Genomic DNA, 13,321 nt, shown 5'->3' on the forward strand with positions numbered 1-13,321 from the left:
GAAAGATCGAAAAAAAATTAGTATAACTGAATATGTTTGCTTTTTTCGCATACAAGTTTTTCAATTTTTAACTCGAGTCAAATCTAGATGTTTCGTTAATCAAATGGCAGATAATTGAAAAAAAATGAAATGCTTTTCCAAATATTACTTTTCTAGATTCAATCCTTCTTATTTTCTCAATTACTAGATCCCAATATCTCTGAAATACAAGAGAAAATGTTCGTTATTGGGGCAAATTATTATTAACCATAACTGAGCCCCAAACATCCCTTATGAGTAAAAAAATGATCCTAGTAGGTGTTCGTCGCAGAACATTGAAAAAAGAATTAAAAATGAGAATCATGTTCATTCCGAAGAAATCATAGCTTTATTTTATACAAAAATAATGGTGGAACAAAATCTACATTACCAAGATTGAACAAAACAGAAGATCGAAAAATTAGAATCTTCTTTATCTTTATGATAATTTCCCCAGTATTGGGATCTAGAAATGAGGAGAATGAAAATAGTTGATAATTCAACTAGAAAAGCACTATCTGGGGAAAACAATTCATTTTTTCAAATTTTGTGCCACCTTATTTTTGAGACATCTAGATTTGGCACAAGCTAACAAGCGAAAAAGTTGTATACGCAAACACCAAATGCATTCAATCTCGCTTGTTTTTTCTATTCTTTCTAAATTTACGAATGAAATTTCAAAATATTGACATACAGGGTGTTGTTTCGACATTCGACTGGAAAAATACTCTTAAATTTTTGATGGCCAGACCTGGAATTACACTTTTTTTATTACGTGAATCGATAGCCCCTGACAAAGAATATATAAATCAAACATCAGAAAAATGCATATAGATGGATAGGGTGGTTCATAAGTTATAATTCAAAAATCAGCCTGTATCTTAGTTACTAAGAATGGCAGACCCATAAAATATAAGTTATTTAGAAGCATCCCGATTTACTCCATCTACCCTGAATGTATGCGCATTTTCCAATGAATCACCCTGCGTGTAAATTATCCTCTAATGCCTCCTATTACGAATGAAAAATATAGACTAAGCACATCATTAACCTAGGGGTAGCCACGCCAGCTTTAGACATTTTTTTGAACGTTTGTATATCAAATTTTTGTCAATTCAGGTTCTTCTTTTTTTTACCGACCTATTATCCATTAAAAAGACTGAAAGAATATAGAGTGAGTGAAAAAATTAACTATTCAATCTTGAACATAATGAATTATTTATCCATTTGGACCATAATCGGAATTGGTCTGGTGGGGGTAGTCCTTTCATCCCTCAATAGATGCCCTTGATCTTGAGCATCAGAAGCAAAGAAAAAAAATTGCTTCACTTATGAATTCCTATGGAGGCTTCTATCAAATGTGGGATGATGATCCTGTAGGAACATTTCCAAGAGCAAAGGGAGGTACCTATATCAAGACAGATGAAACTCTTCCTAAATCTATTGTATGTTCCCAATTCATAACAAAGGAATCATCAGATTTCAAAGCCAGTTTCAGAATCACATCAATCATCTGGAATTGCTTGATTGAATAATAACAAGAGCAATTGAAGCCGATTAGATGTAATGCAAGATTATACATTTAGGTACTCTATTTTAAGAACGCCATTGTATTTTCAACAGAATTCATTAATTTGAAACCCCTTTATTGTTTGTGACTATTTGTTACGTCGGAGGATATGATATCTCATCGGAAAACGGAAGGAGCCATAAGTTGATGGCTTGAGAATAATTCGGTGGAAAAATTACGAAGGTGTAGAGGAGGCACATAATGTTTTGATAATATTTTTAGCTAAATTCCGACTTCAAATTCAAATTATACTAAATTCCGACTTCAGTCTCGGAATTTTGTTAAATTACGACTTTGAACTCGGAATTTAACTAAATTCCGACTTCAAAGTCGGAAATTTGCGAAAAATATATTAAAGTATTATGTGTCTCTTCTACTCCTTCGTGAAAAATAGCGTTATCAAAGAGTAAAAAACCTGACTGCACAATTCAAAAGGAAGCACAGTAGGTAATTGCTATACAGGGTATACATCAATAGATGCGAAAAACTTGGGATGATATTTTGTCAAAAATATTGTGGATCTTTCAGTTATATTTTTTTTCGAACAGCTTGAACCACATGTTGGCACGTGGAAAGCATCAACTTTTTTCAACGAACCAGAAAACTGACAGAAATGAAATTGAGTGGAGCCAATACACAATAAAAAAACTTTGGTTCAATTACAAGGGGTAGAAAAGCCACCCTTCTAATTTGTTTTTTTGAATCTTTTCAAAGACTGAAATATATTTTTGTACATTTATAATTATAGCACTTATTTCGAAATCCAAAAGTTTTTGCAATCGGAAATTAATCAGAATAATTGAGAATTCAGATTATACAAAAAAACAATCGCATAAATATGCCTGAGGTCATTAATCTCATTCAACAAAATATCGAATAGATATTTGGCACGAAAATTAGGCAATTAATGTTCAATGATATTCTATAGACAGTAGCCAGGAAGGTGATGGTTATTTCAAAGATAATTTGATGAAAATCCTTCAAGTAGGTATATTCATCATTATTTAACACATGTAAAAGATATGCTGTCATGCATTTTAGATGAAGAATAAATGTTTCGTGTCCACTTAACTATCGAATAATTTTCAAATAGCCATAATGAGCATCATTGCATTATGCAGGGAGTAACTCAAATTTAATAGATAATTTAGAAAACGTCCTCACTGAGTCAAATATTGCGGAAGTTACTCATACAATCAGCAGGGTTTATGATGATAAAAATCCTGGTACCTACAGTGGGGAGTTTAGGTTTGAAGATTCAAGACCTGCACAAATGTCGTTCTCTTTCTTCTAGACCGATCAAGAAAAAACTTTCATTATCGATGGATATTTAGAAGCGAAATTTTAGGGTCAGATAGTCGATACGATCTTCAAAATTAGATATCGCAACATCCCTCATCCCTATTTAAAATCAAGGGGTTGTGCTCACCGCTGTTAGGGTGATAGTTACGGGAATGAAAAAAAAAACGGAAAGGTTTTCCCTATCGAATTAGAAATTGACAGGTCCGAGAGATTTTCCACATTTTCATTTTAAAGTCGGAAAATCCAGGTGTTAAGTTTTTGTTTGACCTCCCGGTATATTGTCGCATACCAACATATTCACCAATAAATTACAAGAGAATCGAATGTGGGTGTTCTGAAAACTAATGAATTCAGTGTTTGTTTTATTTTCCACATAAAAAAATATTTTCCTTTTTCCTACTTTTATATATATGTACTGTTTTATTTGAAGTTATTTCAATTTTTATTCAAGGGTATCATTATGAGTAGTTTCAATTGAATTTTTACACAGGAAAAACACGGAGACTGTGGATTTTGATTATGAATAGAACTTATCCAAACATTCTCAGCTCCAAATCACAATGAGCCTATTTGTTCATTATAAATCATGTATGAAACCTTTGTTTCTATTGAATCGAACTCCAATATTTCGAAAGTGAATTTCCGAATTGTTTCTTTTATCGATGCATGTAGGTTTCTGTTATTCCTCGATAAGGACATTCTCAACTCAAACAATTCGAATATTTGTAAATAAAATTATCCGTTTTGACTTCGATATATGTCGAAATCGAAGTGTCTTATCGATATTGGTCGTTGTTTGCGCTAAGAAAATAATGGCACTATTGAACTTAAAAATATTTTAATTCAGATAAATACTGCAGTTAAAATATAATTTTATAATTCGAAATTATTGAATATCAGTGGAAAATATTTTCTTCTGTTCTGATATTTTTTATCACTGGGTTCGTTGAAGCTTTTATATTTCAATATAAATAATAATTGTTTTTTATTGATTACCGTCAATGGCCGTCGACCTAATATTTGAATATATACATATACTGACTATTTGATCAGAATAGCGATATAATGACGATTTTCATCATGTGAATTATCAAAACATAATATGTACCTACAATGTGTTTCACGAAATATGGTTAATAGATTTTGGTTTTCCAAATATTCTATCGTAAAAAACTAATTAAGAAAATTATCGAAATGTTTAAAAATCCGGTTTTTCTTTCAATTAATTATGTCAATTTGACAATTTCTCAAAATTAAATAGTATAAACGCAATATCTGACAAAATTGTTTTTCATTTTAATTTCCCTTGTCCTGAGAATAGCAATATTTTTTCTTTTAAAATATTTTAGGATTTTTCCCTCTTTTTCTGAATCAATTCTGAGTTCGAATATACAGTGAGTGAGTCTTTGAGTGGTACAAATATTTTAACAGTATATTTTTGAGGTCAAAAGAAATACATTTTTTCTATACCATTTTTTCCGATTTGATGCCACCCTGGAAAAAAAAAATTTGACCGTCAGAAGAACTAGCTAAATCTTTGACACTATTTATACAGAACGTATAGATTTGAGACCTTTATTATTAGATTCCTCAGTTGATTGACAGGAAAAAGGTCAGGTTTATAGAACAAAAACCAGTTAAAACTGTTGTTTTCTATCCGCCTTCTCTCGATGTGTTGTGAGGTGTAGTTTTAATTTTTTTATTACATGACTCAGACCATTTAAAAATAGCCCTGAGGATGATTTTAAAATAAAATCGAAACTAGTCGACATTGTTTTGAGGAGTGGTTTTTGTTCCATAAACGTTTCTTTTTTCCTGTCAATCAACTGAATTTATACAGAACGTTTCATGAAAATAGCGAACAAATTCAAGATATTGTTCTCTGAATTGATACTTGGGGTCGGTAAGATCATTCAGGTTTTTGACTAGAAACGCTTCGTTTTTAAGATACAGGAAGTTGAATATAATCCAAATAAATAACGAATTTCTCGATATATTTTCGAAAGATTAAGAAAATGTGCCATTTAAGCAGAAATTGAATTATCTTGGGTTTTTCCGGAAAAACTGTATTCATGTGAAAACTTCAACGTTGACTGTCCTGGTTTATATTTTCAGATATTGTGCTTCCGTAATATTAGTGTAACGCGTTCAAAAATGATATGAAAGGAGTTGCATTATTACATATCTGTTAGTTTGCCCTTTCATCCCTAAAATTGGTTATTTGAAAAGAAAAGCCGAGCAAAAATATGGAGTTGAATTATGCTTTTTGTGATGTTAAATTTGAAATTTGATCCTTAAGATTTAGACACGAATTTGTCTATCTCTGAACCGAGCATCCGCCAAAATTTTATAAAACGACATTTCTCAGATTTCACCCCTTCATTATTCTTTTTTCAGTTCAACGGTAACATGTTCGAATAAGGATCATTATAGCCCGTAGTTTCCGAATAAATCTGACTCCTACGATTCTAGTTCGTTACCTTCCAGAGCTTCCACCATAATTTCGGAAGGGGAAAAAATAACTGGATCAGTACGCAATTTACTACCCCTAATCACACTTATTTCGTTATTATCCTAATTCCAGCCAGGAAAAAGCATCGTTTTCCAATTTTTTCAGACTCCCATGCCCGTTCGATGTTTTCCACCTGCAGTTTTCCGAGGTGCGCACGCTCATCTCTGCAGCATCCCTTATGGACCAGCCCCCGAATGTCGATACACAAGACGAACTGTCAATTTGTCGTAATAGAACCGCGTGTTTATTTCTTGAATGAAAAGACATCAGACAAGTTGTGCACCAAAGGAACATTGGATCACTTTTTTTTAATAGATTTCGGGATACACTGGAAGGGGATGCGAGAGACATTTGAGGTTCGATCGAAGATTAACACCATATTCTAAGGATTCCTTAGGTAATTTGTAGAATTATTTCTGGAAAGGTGAGTGAAGATTAGAATATTCAAAATATTTCTTATATTTATTCAAATTGAAGGAAGTTTCGAAAGAATATATAATATCCTCGAATTATTCGAGATATTCAAGGAGAAAAAATTCCAAATTTATTTTTCGTTTTTCCTCTGAGGATATTCAATCTCGATAATAAAGTAGTTTTTTTCACTGATTTTACTTCGATTTATATCGAATTAGACCTTAGAGAATCATGAAGGAAAATTGTTTGAATTTGAGAATCATGTTTCACAATATATTTTTGATAAAAAAAATTCCTAATCATTCTTTGGATGTAAAAATTTTGACAATTCGAATTTTATGTTCGAAAATTTTTATCAGAAATTAAGTTCCTGACAATTGAATAATAGTGCATATTTGTTTCTAAACAAATTAGTTTTGTATTCTTGTTAGGTATTCCATACCACAGACGATTTTTTCGGTAACTATCCTAAATTTACGGTTCATGGAGAAGTTTCAATACAAGACATTTTCAAATTCGAGCTAAATAATTAGCTCGAAAAAACTAAAAAAAAATCAAAAATATTTAACACCCCGTAGCTCCTTAACTAAGCGCTTGCTGACCTATGTTTATACGAAATTTTTACCTCAAAATTAATCATAAAATATATTCCTAAGACCTTTATACCAACATCCTTATCCAAGATTATTATAGATAGATTGATTATTATAGATTACCTAACTCTATAATCTTTGATCCTATGTCCTTGATTTTTACCATGAAGGACGATGGACCAGTGAATAAATCACATAAATCATAAGTGATTATTGAATGTTTGATGCGCAATCAGTGAATAATGAACCATTAGTCACGAGTGATTTATGAATGTCATAACACTAAAGGAAACGCATAGGTTGTGATCACTTTATGCATCGATGGTGAATTAAAATTTGATTCGAACCAGCTTTTCATAAATACACTTCGCTATAGCATCCCCAGCTATTACGAGATCACCTTGTATATATTCACGACTCATCTCGTGACTTCTTCAACTATTTGTGTTTGTACCACGAATTAACGTAGAGTTGTGATCTCACTGATCCTTCAGCAAATAAACTAAAAGCTGATGTATCGAGAAAAATAAATAAATAAGAAACGCATACTTAGGATGAGATCATATTCAGGCTCATTTTTTATGGATGAACAATAATATGCTCTGTCGTATGTTTTCGTGTATACCTTTCGGTCTAAGAATTTTCTAAAACCGAACAATTCTGTGGATGTGGTGGTGTGATTCAAAAATTAGTTTGTTTCAGATTTTAGGAACCGGTCAGATCAAGAACCAAACGTGGCGAAGTTAGAAGGAAAACTCTTTTCTGCCGTTAACAATTTTTTTTCTTCTTCTATTGTGAATCAAATCAGGGATCTGATGGTGAGTATCGAGAATAATGTACAATCAACTGATAGATTTATTATCAGATAAAGTGTGCATTCAATTATCATTGATGTTATTTCAATTTTATTTTTATTAATTAGCGATTGAAATTTTTTAGGTTGAAAATTATATCTGGGACAAAATTTTCGTGATTTCCGAAAGAACCTTAGGTGAAATGTATGCAAATGTTTCATCTACTTCTCTAAATAATTCGTACTGTCATCGAAAAATGAAATTGTCACATTTTCTGAAAATTTCGTTGAAACCGAATTTTTTCTTCGTGAAACAAAAATTTTTCGTGAAAAAAAAACTTTTTCGTGAAAACAAAACTTTTTCGTGAAAACAAAAATTTTTCGTAAAAACAGAAAAAATGTTAGTGAAACTAAAAATCCACAATGCTGAGTAAAATGGAGAGTTTAGAAATTAAATTTCCAAATAAAACGAGAGTATGAATTGAACAAGAAAGAGTGACACAGTTTTATTGTATGCATAGCTTTTCTCGTACTGTTATTTGGATCACGAAAAAACTCGATTTAGATAGATTTAATTATAAAAAACTCGTTATTTCCTCATAGTGAAAAATTAATTCGCCTCACCACCCAAATACTTTTTTTCTCATTTAATAATTAATTACGAACGAATTGCTAATAACAGTGCTTGCACCGGAAAATTCAGTAATCCCATTGATGATTATTTCTGCAATATTTTCCCTTCATGTGGTGAAAATTGAATGCAATAATTCATTGCAGAATCGTACGTCACATGTATGTATTTCTGTGTATCCTGCACTGAATATTGTCAGAAGGTGGTAGTGACGACTCAAATTCTGTATGTGTCTATGTCTTCAGAAAAATTTTATTCGCTCAATTAAAAGAAAAATGTTTGTAAGTATATCGATTTCCTCAAAAAATTTTGCGCATAGGCAAAGGGAAGATTGTTTGGACCAAAATAAGGCGATAGGACCAAATATACCTCAATAAAATATTGCTGTGGGAAAAGATAGAGGGCGTTAAGGTGGAATTTTTTTTTCGTTTCATCCGTTTTCAAGAAAAACACAATTGAACAGTTCAGAGCATCGGAAGGGGATTTGAAGTAACGATTTATTTATTTTATTTATTTATTTCGACGATAAAGCATAATTAAAAACAATGTAACATAAAATGAATAAACTTACATTAAATGTTCTACGTGGCCTCCTCCGACTTCTATGCCTTTTTTTATTCTTTTAATAAAGGACTTTCGAACTTCGAAGAAAATATTATTCTGTCCCCTTATAAAAAATTCAACTTTAACGCCCTATATTTTTTCCCACAGCAATATTTTATTGAGGTATATTTGGTCCTATCGCCATATTTTGGTCGAAACAATCTGCCCTTAGCCTATGTCCCAATAGTTATGAATCACCCTGTATATGGGACACGTTTACTTACTTTTACTACTGATTCGACAAAAATTCAGGAATTGAACGAAAAAATAATATTTCAAGATGATTAGTTGGTGTAGGATCAGAGAGATACAGGAAAACGATAATTGGCTACTTCGTGAACTATTGAAAAATTTGATGAGTGTTAAAAGATTTCTTTCAAATTTCGTCCACATGCTATTATGAGTTCGTGAGAATAAAAATTGCAATTGTGTAATTGTTCTATCTTATGAAGGAGTCGATCTTAATATGCCATCTTAAAAATTAATATTTTGAACTATCCCTATTTTTTTCTAAGGAAGCCGTTCATAATATGAAGATATCTCTTTACGAATCACTCAGTGTATGTATCATTCTTCCATTGGAAATATGGTATTTCGTTTTCCATCGTTTTCTCTCCACTTTGAATTGCCAAAGCCAGTTCCTTCTGTTTTATAAATGATGATGTAAAAGTATCAACTTTACCTTGATACTATACTGTCTTGTGACCAATTGCGGCCAGAATTATTACCTGAGGTAATTTCCAGTTGTTTAGAATATTCATGGTAATTTTCATTTTGTCACAAGTGCTGGTGAGAGAATCATGAAAACGAAGTTGAATTTTCTAAAATTATGTCCTTTTCGACAATATTATGTGAGTCTTTTCTATCATTATAATCGAATTTTTTTCTATTTGCAAACTTATTTTACTTGCAAACAGTTGCTGAAGGAAAAACCACAAATTCATTGCAGTCATTTTTGTTGTAGTTCCAAATCAGAAAAGCTTGATTTCCTCATTGTATAAAATTATGTCTTCTACATTTACCTATCTGGGAAACCGTTAAAAGCAGAAAAAAAATAATCCAGAAAATTGCTGTTAATTTTTCAACAGAGTTTATCTGGTAATCCTTATCTGCGGATGTTCAAGCCGTTTAACCAAGATTTTGAAAATTTTCGATTAATACAAATCACAATTCTTTATATGTTGTCAAAAATTGTGTACATTATGTTTCGTTATTTTATTCAACAATTTTTTTTAAATTATGTGAACCGTTGCTGGCGTTTCAAAATAGTTTATATAGTTCAAAATTCTATTCTTGATATGTGAGAAAACCTAGCAATCTTAACTTTTGCCGAGACGCCAATGTTCAGTGTTGGCTAAACAATCGTCTTACCTGTGATTAAAAAATCCAAGAATATTCATGACAATCTCGTGCAGTCTAAGCAATGTTATTTTCGCATCATGTAGTGATGATGTAATTGATTTTCGCCTCTTTGGAAATTTTGCCATAGATAATGTTAATGCGAATGGTCTTCAATATCGACAATATCGTTAGGTGAAGTTTATGTCTTATAGCACTACACTAAACGAAATTTTCCAACAGCCATTTTACAGACTGCCAAATTATCATTTTTAACACCTTTGTTTCATTTTCTTTGGGATTACACGTGAAAACCCAAATGGCTATGAAGTTAAATTAACTGCAAATACGCCAAAAGAGGATAAAGAACTGTTAAGAAAGTAGACATAAAGCAGTAGAAGTGTTGCTTTATGGATTCGAATAAGATTGTTTTTTTTTTTAATAACTTTTGGACGATATTTCACAATTTTGTTTTTAATCTTCGAAGAGAAGTAATTTTTTACAAGTTCAGACTGAAGTTCGTTTGCCAATGATTTCATACGAACACAGATTCGGTGCCAAATGCATCCGACCGCTTTTCAACGCCTCGATGGCGTTGTATCTCCAAGGGATTTTTGTTTGGATGTTGATGTAGATTGGAATGTTTTAAGTCGTTAAAAAATCTTTTTCTTTTCAAGACAAGACAAAGCGATCAATCTGACGGTGTTCAGGGAACAATCATCAGAGTCTCGCCAGACGACGACCCCATAAGTCCAACGGAGGGGGCAGAATTTTTCGCATCGAATCAGCAGCTTCTTGCCAGGAGGAACACCAGAGAATACGTCGTTTGTGAAAATAGGAAAATCATGTTGAAGCATCCTGGTATAACGAAAAAGCAGATGAAAGGTGAGTTCCACAGAGAAAGAGCTCCTTTTATCTCTCTCATATTTAAGGGGACCTTCATGGTTCAGTCCTCGGGCCCGTGAAATTATCATATTCCGTTTATAATTTTATTTTCAGGAAACTCCAAGTTATTTTATTGTTGTAATTAATCTGAAAAACGACTGGAAAAAAGATCATCAAAATTTTCGAAGGAGATTTTCATTAAAATTTTCCAAAAAAATTGCCAATTCAAAAAATTAGACATGATCATTAACATTTTTGAAACGGAAATTCTCCAAAAAAAGGTCCTGAAGAATTGCCTCGAAATTTTTCCATAACAAATGATCACAGACGTAGACACTGAAGCATTTGAAAAAATCGACGTGAAGAAGGCTTTTTCGCATTATGAAAATTTCTCAGTAATTTTGGGATTAGTGGTCCACGAATAATAACTGAAAGTTGCAAAAAATAAACAAATGACTATTCGATCAAATATTTCATATAGTAGAAGCATTTTCATTTATTCTTTTTTCTTAACTTTTTTTTCTGTTCACATCAGAGTTTCGAGAAGCTTTTCGTCTTTTTGATAAAGATGGGGACGGTTGTATAACGAAGGAAGAACTAGGGAGGGTGATGAGATCTCTTGGACAGTTCGCAAGAAGCGAGGAATTGCAACAAATGCTTCAAGAAATTGACGTTGATGGTGAGTCATCCTCGAAGAGTCTTCACGACATCTTACTTATTGACCAGATTTTCTATAGGTGATGGTAACGTCAGTTTTGAGGAATTCGTTGACATTGCCTGGACAGCTGCTGGATCTATACCGGAAGAAGAAGAAGAAGAAAAGGAGCTTCGTGATGCATTCAGAGTTTTTGATAAGCACAATAGAGGATACATTACCGCCTCAGACCTGAGGGCAGTGCTTCAGTGCTTGGGAGAAGATTTGTCGGAAGAAGAAAGTATGTTTGACTGAAGCTCTGACAATGAAATTCTTCTTTGAAATTTTTCACAATATGTTGGTTCATTTAAACTTATTTAAATTTGTTTGAATGATAACTATAAAATTTTTATATTGGTATTTTCTATTTTGATGAAATGCAGTATAGAGATAACTAAATATTTCTTTCCAGTCGAAGACATGATCAAAGAAGTCGATGTCGATGGCGATGGAAGAATAGATTTCTATGGTAAGTTCCGATGGTATAGTGTAGTTCACGACCCGAACTGGATATTTTTTTTAGAATTCGTGAATGCACTTGGTGAACCTGGCAACGAAGACAGCGTCGATGATGACGACGAAGAAACTATTGGTGCATAACTAGCATCCTTGCATGGAATTTATTATGGTCGAAATATAATATCACTTATGAATATCAGTGTTTTAATGCACAACTATTTTCATTATTGAAACTCTCGTCCTATCTATTATTCTTGGAATTGAAAAATGAATTTAAGAGATTTTGAATTTACGAATTATACAACGTACCTATACAAGATGTGTTAATTAAAAAAGTTGTATCCGGATAGCTGGTGTATTTATCGAAATAATCCCTCGAAATGAATCACAGAATCTTCCTACTCCATTTTCCCATCTTATTTTTCTATCGATTATTTAGTTTAAAAAATATTAGTGCTCGTTCACAAATGCTGTCGTAATCACATCACAAAAATATTCTACAAATAAAAAGATATATATGGTGAGGTGACCACAACTCTTTGACCCCAATGAAAAATTATATACTATACTATACAGGGTGTTCCTGAATTGAAGATACAAAAAAAGAGGAGATATTCCTTGATTAGTTTCAGGAAAAAAAGTCTTATAAATATGGGACCGCAAACGATTCGTTTACTAGATACAGAGTGTGTTAAAATTAGAATTTTTTTAAAGTTTTTGTTTTATAGTCTTATATCTACACTTTACAAGAGATTCAACTGAGATTTATCATAAATATTATAATTGATCGTTCACACCATGTCACATTCATTTCGATAGAAAATCTACAGGGTGATAGTTTTTGAAACACTGTCCCCTGTTTTCCACTAGAACTTTTTTTGGTGAGCCACTGTTGATTTGAAACAATGTAAAGAGAAGCTTTGTTGGCTGAAGACAGAGTGTTTCAAAATCACGACCTCAATCTGAAGACCAAGACAGCTGCTTACAAAGCAGTGGTCCCCCAACGCTTCTTTAAGGAAGCGAAAGCTGAAATCCCTACAGGCGACACATCAAACAGCTTGAACAAACGCGGTAACGTCATCTAAGACAAATAATGCAGTCTTGCAGCGCGCGAGTTGTATAACAATTGATTGAGACTCAAGTAACGAGGGCCCTACTCAAATGGAGCAGCCACATTCTGAGGATGCAAGTCACAAGACTGCCCAAATAGCTCTGTACGGCGAATTCACAGAGGGAGCTCGGAAAACAGGAGGCCAGTATAAGCGGTTCAAGGATATACTGCATCAATCCCTAAAATCAGTTAATGCCAATCATAACTGGAAACAACTAGCGTTAGACAGATCACAGTGGAGGTCTTTGGTCCACAGTTGTAATGGAGACTCGAGAAGAATGCAGCGGTGGCCAGATCTGGTTGGTGACTATCCATGCCCACAGTGTGGAAGGATCTGTAGGTCACAGTTGGGTCTCTTCAGTCAAAGGAGGGCACACAGTCGCAAGTAGCCCTAAGAA

At 32.8% G+C, this 13,321-nt stretch overlaps 1 protein-coding gene across 4 annotated transcripts; it reads left to right on the forward strand.

Moving 5' to 3' along the window:
• The first annotated feature begins 5,801 nt into the window (after positions 1 to 5,801).
• LOC123320315 (neo-calmodulin-like) lies at positions 5,802 to 12,159 on the forward strand. 4 transcript variants are annotated; one of them, XM_044907617.1, is made up of 7 exons: positions 5,802 to 5,826; positions 7,112 to 7,227; positions 10,452 to 10,659; positions 11,195 to 11,338; positions 11,397 to 11,594; positions 11,766 to 11,822; positions 11,877 to 12,159. In XM_044907617.1, the coding sequence occupies exons 2-7, from the start codon at positions 7,225 to 7,227 to the stop codon at positions 11,951 to 11,953; spliced, it is 687 nt and encodes a 228-aa protein (XP_044763552.1). In that variant the 5' UTR covers positions 5,802 to 5,826; positions 7,112 to 7,224; the 3' UTR covers positions 11,954 to 12,159. The 4 variants fall into 4 exon arrangements, with proteins under 4 accessions (XP_044763552.1, XP_044763549.1, XP_044763550.1 ...); XM_044907614.1 differs by lacking the exon at positions 5,802 to 5,826 and adding an exon at positions 6,992 to 7,016; XM_044907615.1 differs by lacking the exons at positions 5,802 to 5,826; positions 7,112 to 7,227 and adding an exon at positions 7,968 to 8,114.
• The last annotated feature ends 1,162 nt before the right edge of the window (positions 12,160 to 13,321 follow it).

The sequence above is a fragment of the Coccinella septempunctata genome, chromosome 9 (assembly GCF_907165205.1).
Source record: "Coccinella septempunctata chromosome 9, icCocSept1.1, whole genome shotgun sequence".
NCBI classification, from domain to species: domain Eukaryota; kingdom Metazoa; phylum Arthropoda; class Insecta; order Coleoptera; family Coccinellidae; genus Coccinella; species Coccinella septempunctata.

Coding starts and splice junctions, on each gene's coding strand:
- LOC123320315 (XM_044907614.1), top strand. CDS start 6,995: ATGAACAATAATATGCTCTGTC. Junction 7,017..7,111: donor GAACAATAATATGCTCTGTC/GTATGTTTTCGT, acceptor AGTTTGTTTCAG/ATTTTAGGAACCGGTCAGAT. Junction 7,228..10,451: donor ATCAAATCAGGGATCTGATG/GTGAGTATCGAG, acceptor TTTCTTTTCAAG/ACAAGACAAAGCGATCAATC.